Here is a 9,985-nt window from a genome sequence, read left to right on the forward strand (position 1 = left end):
ATTATGGCATACCTTTTTCGTCTTGCGGTTTGCTGAAAATGTTTTGAACATCACGCAAAGCCACATCGTTTTATCTGGTATGGCCTCAATGTGGTTGTATTTTGTTCTTAAGTAAATTGAACGCAAGTTCTTGATCGTGTAGTGTCGAGGTTATGTACCAATACGAGTACGAGAACTATTTATCGCCAGGAATACATAAAAAACAAAAAACAACCCTGTTGACCGGCACAGCTGATTAGCAGATTTCGCATTTTGTTGATAATTTTTGTATTTTCTCGCAATTTGGAATTAATTTGTAGTCACATTTTTAGTAACCAAAATGACTGCTGTGCCACCACCCTCGAATGTATCTACTTTGCTACCACTGGGTAAGTGTTCCTCAGCATATCAAAGAATACATTAACCGCTTGTGGCCCGCCTTTTAGAATTGGTGGACAAATGCATTGGTTCCCGCATACACATCATTATGAAGAACGACAAAGAAATGGTTGGTACTTTATTGGGCTTTGATGATTTTGTAAACATGTTGCTAGATGATGTGACGGAATATGAAAACACTCCAGAAGGCCGTCGTATAACCAAACTCGACCAAATACTACTCAATGGCAATAACATAACAATGGTTAGTATGATAAATGAAAATACATCTTTATTGCATTTATGATAAATTAAAGTACTTCTTATTTTGCAGTTAGTCCCTGGCGGCGATATACCAGAATAAAATTATGGAGAGCAAAATGAAAACAAGCTAACATTTGTTTAACTTTAAAACTAAGTCTTATTGAATACATTTAATAGCCATTTACATACATATGTTTGTATACTTATATCTTGGTTATTTTATTTCTTAGGATGCGTATATGTTTCCACTGTCTCGGTGTAGGTTTCCTAATTGCCCTTCATAAATTATATCGTTGATAGCTTTCTTAGCATAAATCTGTTGCTCCGGCGTCATTTTTTGCAGTTCCATAGCCCACGTCTCGGCCAATTTCAACTCATATTCTCCAAGTGGTTTCGGATTTGATATGTTTGAAGTTTTGGGTAGCGCCTTGTACTCTGTTCTTTCTATATGAGTATATTCCTCAGTTGGTGCGGACGAATCGTCCTCTTCAAGTACCTCTATATTTATTGGTTGTTCATCGTGATACTCGAGTTCAAATTTCTAAAAATATTAAATGAAAAATGCTTGGTAGCAGATATTGCAATGAAGCTTACCTGTTCCTTTGTAGCCACATCGCCGATCAAGAATTTAATTTCGTCAAAATACCATAATTTAGAGTTCTTACGACATTCTAGCACCATACTCTTTAGCTCTTTTCGGAAATTGGTTCTCAATGCATTTATTTTCTTGGTTACACCTTTACGACTTATATCTGGATATCTTTCCCGAAATTTGTTAACTAAAAATTCGTACGACGTATTCTTTGTAACTTTGTTGCGGTATCCTGGCGAACGCGGGTTCCATAACGCTGGGAGGGCCTTGTACACTTTGAGGCAACTGATAATAAAAGCGCGCTCCTCGCTTTTATCAACCAACGACATATTTTTCCAACCAAAATGCAAAATTTAAAAATGTATTGCACAATTATTAACTCAATACGAAATTATCGTTTTGCCCATTGCTAGGAATGTCGGAAAAACATCGATGATTTGCTTCGATGCATCATAAATTTTCCACTCGAGTATAAATAGTCGAAGTATCGATGATTTTTGGAAACTGAACATGAACCAAAAATACAAGATCACGCGGGCAGGAGAGTAGCCCGTTAGAATCGCATTTTGGGAAAAAGTTCAACGATTTTGACATTAGCCGTTTTAGATTTCTTCGTTATTTACAATTTGGTGGTGGCATTTTACTGCAATTTTCTTTATTTTCGCCCGTGGCAACGTGTGTACACATAAGATAAAGAATAATTTAACACAACGGCATGATTTATAGAAGAATTTGCATAATAAAAATGATTATTCATGCGTTCAACAATTTCGCGGTTTTCGCCGTTTACTTCTTACAACAAAGATGGCGTCGAGATTTCGGCAGCTAGAAAATAATTTTTTCTTTCTTTCCTTCCCGCGTGATCTTGTGTCTTCCGTTCTTAACAAAGAACGTGGATAGTCTAACGTAGGTTATCTACGTTCTTTGTATGTGCAGGTAGCGGGTTCTTCAACGTTTGAAAATACCCTTGGTTCGAGCATGTATTAAAAAATACTTAAAAAATTACGCATGTCAAAGTATTCCACTTATATAAAGCATTTTTATGAATAAGGGTAATATAAAGAATGTGATTTTTTTGCTTAAAACGCAGTTACAGGCTAACCTAATATTCACGCACGCCGCCAATTTATTGTCAAAAATTTCTCATGCACATGCAATTTGTATGAGATCAACCGAAATTGAACGGCGTGCGTATGAAGCTAACTAAATTTCCAATTTTTGTTCTGCGTGACATTTTGATTTGACGTTTCGCTCAATGAAATCAAATGCAAACGCATGCAAGTGAATTTCGGGTGACGCAAAAAAACAAATTCGACGGCATGCGTACCAAAACGCAAGCCGCGAATATTAGGTTAGCCTGTTATAAAATATATACTCTGCTAAAAGTAATCGAATTTATACCAGTTAAAAAACTTATCATCACCTGTAAATTAATTTGACATTTCGAATGCAACGAAACAAATTAACAGCTGATGGAATCACCGCCATATAAACAAAATACAGCAAAATCCTGGGCAATCAGGTGGTATATTTATGTAGAAAAATGCCAATTACCGACCAGGAGAAATTAGGTATAGTTGATTTTCTGGCAAAAGATGAGCAAAATGTACCGGCACTGCTGCAAGTGGCCAGAAGCGTGACAAAAAACATTTGCGACGTAGCAACAACGCAAGGTAATGTGGATGCGTGACTTGGTCATTAAAAACGATTGTTTTCTTATATTCCGTTTTAACTGCAGAGGCACTGGACTACGTGTATATACAAATTGGAGATACACTAACGCTGCCAAACAAACGGGCTATAACAAGAGAAATGCTTTTTAAATACTTACATCAACGTAAAATTCAAGTCAATGCAGATTTCACCAAAGGCGCTTTAATAAGTAGAATTATTGAATATTGGAACTCTAAATTCGAGTATAACAATGATAACTCTTTACCTAATACCACTACGAGCATAACAAGATTAACCAATGTGACTGAAAATAATACAGCCACTAGCATCACGACTAATCTTAGCACATCACAACAAGAGAATGAAACTCAGTATCCCATTCATTTACTGGCGCGACAGTTTACTGAATGGTTTTTTAATAACCTAAATAAACAAACTGTAAAAGCAGATGATTTTTGGTCAGATTGCCAACTACAGTTGCGAATTGCCGCTACCGATCAAATGAATGATTATGAGTGTACAGGTGCAGATGAAGTAATCTTTACGCTTTTAGGTTCAAAAGAACAATTTGGCTTCTACTTCAATCCGAACCTCACGCATGCTGGTGTTCAAGGTCGAATGAATGTGCATGGTCTAGTACTGGTATTGGCATGTGGTACACTTCACACAGAGCAAAATTGTGTAGGCGTATTTGAGTGTACGTTTGGCCTATTGCGTGATCCATTCGCTGAGAACAACTGGAAGGTGAAAACAATGAAATGCATACTGCGCAGCCAGCTAGCTGCTATAATGCCAAGCTTGTGTGAAAGCGAAACACTCGTAGAGGCACTTCATTTACCGATTCCAGAAGGAGAAATTACGTAGCATTAGCAGATATAGATACCGACTATCTACGAAATCTAGTATCTTCAATATTTATTTATTTTAATTTTATTGCTAATAATAAATTATTTTCATTCAAATTGAGTTTATTTTGTATTAGGAAATATGTATATGAAAAGCAGTTGGGAGGGAAATATGCACATTTTGTTGGCAGCAGGAAAAAGCGTTAACGGATACAGCATCAAAAAAGCATTCCCACGACAGTGTGGGGGTGTGTTCGAGCTACGTGTTAATTATCACAATTTGTAGCCTTGCTTTCTTGATGATATTTTATTGATACGCAACTTAAAATCTTCTGAAATGCTGCAGAAATTGCGCAGAAAAAATTGTATGTTGCTTTTGTTTTGCCAATGATGAGCACCTGATTGTAAAAATTTTGTTCCTCAAACGCTTGATGTAGGCAGTCTGCTTTCATAAAAGGTAACATTGCCGTATTAACTGCAGCTCGAAAACACCCTCTATTATAGTCATGTATATAACCAGAACAAGCCAGATTTACATATATGCATATGTACATATGTATATCTGGAAAAATAAATTATGCATTGAATTATAAAACAAACATTTTGAAACTGCATTTGGCCAGTAATATTTCTTGTTTTGAGTACTTCAGAAATAAATGTATGTACATATCTCTTATATTTAAATTTTTTACAGCTGTTAGGGACTGCTCAATGTAGTTGCGAACAATACTAAAGAGGGTTTATAGACCGTTAATGCAGCTTTTATTAAAGGTACTGGCGTAACCATTGCTGACTGACGTAAATAATGCTTGGTGCAATACAATTTCATGGAGCACATATAATTTATGCCGCTTTTCTAAATTCAAACGCATCCTAACATATGCGGTAAATTTCGGAACGCATAATATTAAATACCAGCATGTAAGCATTTCACGCCAAAGTTTTAAATTGCTGTTATTTTATACAATATGCTTTTTTGGGTAAGCCGTTCCACTATCGCATTTTCCAGCCAACAAATTTACCTTATAACGTTTGGTTTGTCTATCAATGTTTAGAATAGAGTAAACTTAGCTTTCGTCGTCTCCAACGCCATGGTTTCGTTTCTTAGCCGGAGCAACACATCACCGTTACACCTAGAAAAATTCAAAAAGTGCTTATATAGAGTACAAAATTGTTGATAGTTAAAAATTATAAACTTACTGCCAACCAAATATACTCTACAATTTTTACACAGATTTAATTTTTACAATTTAGCGTCGCTGTGCAATAATCCGCCTGAAAGAAAAACAATTAACACTTAGTTTAAATATAACCTATTACAAATTTTTAGGTTTCGCTTATTACTCCATTGGAAGCACAGGGCATAGAAAATCATTTGCGTCGCCATACCAACAGCAAATCGATTCTCATGCCGCTCCAAGCTGGAGGTTTATACGAAATTTTACTTTTTACTTTACTGTATTGTATAATACACTTCAAACCCAAATTATTATTACCAGTGCTATAAACAAAAAACATGCTGTTCTCACATTGGACGCAGCATGGGTAGAGGCACGTCAGCACGTCTACGCCTTTTTCGTGTGGTGCACAGCGACATTCTGAAATGAAATCAAATACTATAGTAATGCTTGGTGAAATTTTAAAAATTAATTGGTGTGACAACATGCCGGCTAAGAAAAAAATTAATTCGTAATGAAGGATTTCTTAATTGGAGAAATGTAGTACAATCAATTGAGAGCAAATATTTCTTTAATAGCCTTCTGGTAGTAACTTTTTTTTAATGAACTCTTTGTTTGCTTGCCAAAACTGGATGCCTTAATGTTGAACATAAAGATTTAAATATCAAAACAAATCCTGAACTAAAAAAAAAAAACAATAATTTAGCTCATCGCAAAAGCAGTTTTTTTCTTTGTTTTAAACAATGCAAGGAAAGACGGCAAAGGAAATCGCCTTTACAATAATTTATTGTTAATATTCTGATCAAATTCCAGCTTTAGTTGTTTCTTCTCTATTCCAGAAGGAATTTGCTTCATCTACATAACCATTCGAATGCAGTTAAGTTAATACGAACATCATAAATTACACGCGCTTGAACAATCAACGTTAAAAAAGATTGTGAAGGAAATGAGATAAAATTAAGAACAAAAACATGGCGTATATATGTACATATAATTAAATGAAAAGTAAANGTTTTAAACAATGCAAGGAAAGACGGCAAAGGAAATCGCCTTTACAATAATTTATTGTTAATATTCTGATCAAATTCCAGCTTTAGTTGTTTCTTCTCTATTCCAGAAGGAATTTGCTTCATCTACATAACCATTCGAATGCAGTTAAGTTAATACGAACATCATAAATTACACGCGCTTGAACAATCAACGTTAAAAAAGATTGTGAAAGAAATGAGATAAAATTAAGGAGAACAAAAACATGGCGTATATATGTACATATAATTAAATGAAAAGTAAAATGAAAAGCTTCTTCAATATTTTACATATTAACTAAGTTCTTTTAATATGATACAACTATGGATTTTGATGTTTTCATGATTTTGAAACACAATAATTTAGTCAACTCAATTATAACACATTCCAATTTTAAATGCTACACAAGCTAACAAAATTAGAAGTTTTTCCGTACACATCGTTTAATATTTTGTCTTCAATCTATTACTGAATGCTTGACAGATTAGCTGATAAAATCTATTGGTTTTGTACTTTGGCCAACAAAATATATTTTTTCTCAAACTAGCCGCGGATTTTAGGAAAAGTAAATTTTAATTACACTTAAACTTCAAATAAAAATGTGCTCAGTTCAATTGTCTCTGCTGCTGTTCTGTCACTCTCTTTCATGATGCGTAAAATATACGTAAAAGATGCATCAGTGTAAACAAATTTTTATCTGGTATTAATAATTGCATAATACTTAATTTATAAACTCCATATACACTGCATGATTGTAACATATAATACAATACTAGCAGCATTTTAGCAAAGAATTACATTGTGTATATGCCTGGTGCCGGCGCGTCGAATTTTCTCAACTCAATTTAAAACAGGACACACTTTCATGAAGTGGTCGCTTACATCTTCTCTTGAATAAAAGGATGTGTTAATGCTTGATTCAAAGAAATTCTTTTCGATGGATCCAGCGCAAATATATTATCCAATAAATCCTTAAGTTGTGTTACTTTTCGGTGTTGATCATCTGGTAAATTCTGATCAGCAATAAGTTCCTGTTGTAGATTTCGGTAGGTTTAATTACAGGCATAACCACGATTTTTTCCTAAAAAAATATTTATAGTTTTTTAGTAAAAATATGGTAGCACCATAATCAACTGCAATAATTACCCTTTCCGTAATTTTGTCAATCTCATGATAAAGAAAGTTGCAGCTCTGATCAAAGTGTTGATCTTTGAATTGACCTTTCCGAATAATACGATTTGGAATTTTTCCTAACGATGAAAATATAATAAAAATTAATTAAAAACAGATTCTCCCATAACAAATTGCTTGATAATCAGCATTTTAGGTCATATCTGAGGGATATGTAATTGATTATTAGTCTCCACCTTTTAAGTCCATGAAGAATTTCAGCATTTGGTTATTGCTCTTTCCACTAAACAGAATTTTTCCAGTGTATAGCTCATAGATTGTACAACCAGCAGACCACATATCAATTCCGTAATCGTAAGTAATGCCTAATATGATTTCGGGCGCACGATAGAAACGTGATATTAAATATGGTGTTATTTCGTTGTCGTTAATAGCTGAAGCAGAACCGAAATCACATAACTTTAAACATAAATTATTATCATTCACAAGAATGTTGTCGGGTTTAATGTCTGCATGAAGTATGCCGGTCTTTTTAAGCAACTTAAGTGCCAGAAAAGCTGTTGCGTATAGCTGCGCACTGCTTTGATGTGTAAGCCAACATTTTTACCATACTTTTTAAGCACTTCCCGAAGGTTCATAGATAGCGGCTCGAACACCATGCAAAGATGCTAAAAGAGACGACGTATGAATTTTCAAATTAATTCTTCCCTCTTTAACTCAACGCGGTACCCACCTGCTTATGAAAAAAATGTCTGAAAAGTCGTAAGCAATGGAATCTATCCTCTGGATCTGCGTCATTCAATTTTTTTAAGATCTCCAATTCACGCAGTCCCGTTTTATGCCTGATAAATTTACGTTTAACAAAATTTCCTGGATAAGAAATATACATTTTTTATCTTACATTATCTCGTTGTTGCGTATAATTTTTACAGCAACATTTGCATTCCCACGTGCTTGATCACGAGCTCTCACTACATTACTAAATACTCCCTGGCCTGTATATCCACTCACAACATAACGGTTGTCAAGACTTTCCCCAATACGTACACGATAATATCCTTCCGCATCATCCCAGTTGTCTGTCAGTGCAGGATTTTCATTTTGTGTTTTATTCAGCACTATTGCATTAGGAGACTGGAAAATATAAAATGCATTCGCTTAATTTCCCTTCAAGTGATTACTATGCGAAGATTGACAGTTACGAGCCAACGACTCACATCGAAATTCGAGTCTACGTCTTGATCGGCAAACATATCCCATTCCGGTCGCTTTTCCCTGGCACCACCTTTAGTTTTCTTATCGTCGTCGAGGTCATTTTCCTCCTCTCGGCTGACCTGTATTGATGACTTCGGTTGGGTATTATTCGGCAAAGGCGCGATGTCTTGGATTCTCGGTTCTTCTGGAGAAGGGATTCGTTCTCTTCTAGGTTGCGAGGATTTGCTTGGTGGAGATGATTCTGTTTTTCCTCCTAGTTTCTGAAATTGTAAAAATGTTTAATAACGTAAAATATCTGATATATGTATACACAAGTTTTCATACTTTTAATAGTTCTTCACGTTGCTTTCGACGCATTTCAATTATTTTTTCTTCTTCGTCTTCGTCTTCGTTGATGTCAATATCCAAATGACCATCATCTTCGCTGCTTGATTCTCTTACTTCAGCTTTTTGCCCTTCGCTTAATGAGCCCCGGTAGCGATCCTTTTCACGATCGCGCCCACGCTCTTCTCGCCATCCATCTCTTTCGTTTTTTCCAGTGCGCTGACGTTCTCGCTCTNTTCACGTTGCTTTCGACGCATTTCAATTATTTTTTCTTCTTCGTCTTCGTCTTCGTTGATGTCAATATCCAAATGACCATCATCTTCGCTGCTCGATTCTCTTATTTCAGCTTTTTGCCCTTCGCTTAATGAGCCCCGGTAGCGGTCCTTTTCACGATCGCGCCCACGCTCTTCTCCTCGCCATCCATCTCTTTCGTTTTTTCCAGTGCGCTGACGTTCTCGCTCTATCCGACGCCGATCCGATTCTACTTTACTTCGGCTATGTGAACGCATCCGGCGGTCTCGATCACGGTCACGATCACGTTCCCGTTCTCTTCCGCGAGAGTTACCAAAAGAGCCAACCCTACTACGATCTTGCGCCCTCAATCGGTCCTCTCGCGAACGTCGATCACGATCGCGACTATTTTCTCTCTCGCGTTCCTTATCTCGATTTATTTCCAAACGAAGATCTTCTTTTTGACGGTTTTGATCATGCAATCCTCGTCGCTGCCTACCTCGATTGTGACTATCGTCGCGACTTCGAAGGCTGTTGGCCTCTGAATCTCGTCGTTGCGATCGACTACGGCTAGNCTCTCGCGTTCCTTATCTCGATTTATTTCCAAACGAAGATCTTCTTTTTGACGGTTTTGATCATGCAATCCTCGTCGCTGCCTACCTCGATTGTGACTACCGTCGCGACTTCGAAGGCTGTTGGCCTCTGAATCTCGTCGTTGCGATCGACTACGGCTAGTACTACGCTTGGAAAGATTTGTGTGCTGATCTCGGGAACTGTGTCTACGTGTATGTTGCGCTTCCGGTGCTGAATGACGATGATGGTGGTGGTAATGCTCTGCCGATGACTTTCTGTGCGGTGATGGTAGGCGCTCATCTTTTGATCTGTGTGATATACGCGTTGTTTTTCGCTTCAATTCAGGAGTTCGGTTTCCACCGCTAGAATCATCCAATAATATAACATCGGGTTCATTTGAAATCTGTTTTTTACTTATTTTACTAATAACATTTTTACTGATTGACGAAGATGATGACAACGAACGCTTTTTAGCTGAGTTGTCAGTTCCACCTCTGGATATATCCTCATAAGCAGTGACTTTTACCGTTTCGCAATGAAGGTTTACAATTGGTATTTTATTGGAAACGCTGTCT

The 9,985-nt window shown here is 36.5% G+C and overlaps 5 protein-coding genes across 5 annotated transcripts; 2 read left to right on the top strand and 3 right to left on the bottom strand.

Annotated features, from left to right (window-relative positions):
• The first annotated feature begins 159 nt into the window (after window positions 1–159).
• On the top strand, window positions 160–827 carry LOC108380169 (U6 snRNA-associated Sm-like protein LSm5). The gene is made up of 3 exons (XM_017636542.1): window positions 160–368; window positions 426–622; window positions 692–827. The coding sequence occupies exons 1-3, from the start codon at window positions 320–322 to the stop codon at window positions 719–721; spliced, it is 276 nt and encodes a 91-aa protein (XP_017492031.1). The 5' UTR covers window positions 160–319; the 3' UTR covers window positions 722–827.
• On the bottom strand, window positions 628–1,692 carry LOC108380168 (uncharacterized). The gene is made up of 2 exons (XM_017636540.1): window positions 1,216–1,692; window positions 628–1,162 (listed from the first exon to the last, which is right to left on the bottom strand). The coding sequence occupies exons 1-2, from the start codon at window positions 1,540–1,542 to the stop codon at window positions 848–850; spliced, it is 642 nt and encodes a 213-aa protein (XP_017492029.1). The 5' UTR covers window positions 1,543–1,692; the 3' UTR covers window positions 628–847.
• Window positions 1,693–2,559: 867 nt separating this feature from the next.
• LOC108380170 (uncharacterized protein C3orf38 homolog) lies at window positions 2,560–4,326 on the top strand. Its single transcript, XM_017636543.1, has 2 exons — window positions 2,560–2,886; window positions 2,952–4,326. The coding sequence occupies exons 1-2, from the start codon at window positions 2,757–2,759 to the stop codon at window positions 3,749–3,751; spliced, it is 930 nt and encodes a 309-aa protein (XP_017492032.1). The 5' UTR covers window positions 2,560–2,756; the 3' UTR covers window positions 3,752–4,326.
• A 1,894-nt stretch (window positions 4,327–6,220) lies between these two features.
• Window positions 6,221–8,711, bottom strand: Prp4k (Pre-mRNA processing factor 4 kinase). Its single transcript, XM_017636544.1, is given in 9 exon segments — window positions 6,221–6,984; window positions 6,987–7,017; window positions 7,083–7,186; window positions 7,304–7,624; window positions 7,627–7,735; window positions 7,801–7,909; window positions 7,969–8,201; window positions 8,285–8,542; window positions 8,607–8,711. Coding segments are annotated over 9 exon segments (1,368 nt in total). The 5' UTR covers window positions 8,640–8,711; the 3' UTR covers window positions 6,221–6,814.
• Window positions 8,712–8,743: 32 nt separating this feature from the next.
• LOC108380167 (serine/threonine-protein kinase fray2-like) lies at window positions 8,744–9,981 on the bottom strand (the record flags this gene model as incomplete). Its single annotated transcript, XM_017636539.1, has 2 exons — window positions 8,744–9,289; window positions 9,451–9,981. Coding segments are annotated over 2 exons (1,077 nt in total), but the record flags the coding sequence as incomplete, so codon positions are not given.
• Window positions 9,982–9,985: the final 4 nt, after the last annotated feature.

The sequence above is a fragment of the Rhagoletis zephyria genome, unplaced genomic scaffold (genome assembly GCF_001687245.7).
Source record: "Rhagoletis zephyria isolate East Lansing unplaced genomic scaffold, Rhagoletis_zephyria_1.1 Rzeph_scaffold_18430, whole genome shotgun sequence".
Classification (NCBI taxonomy): domain Eukaryota; kingdom Metazoa; phylum Arthropoda; class Insecta; order Diptera; family Tephritidae; genus Rhagoletis; species Rhagoletis zephyria.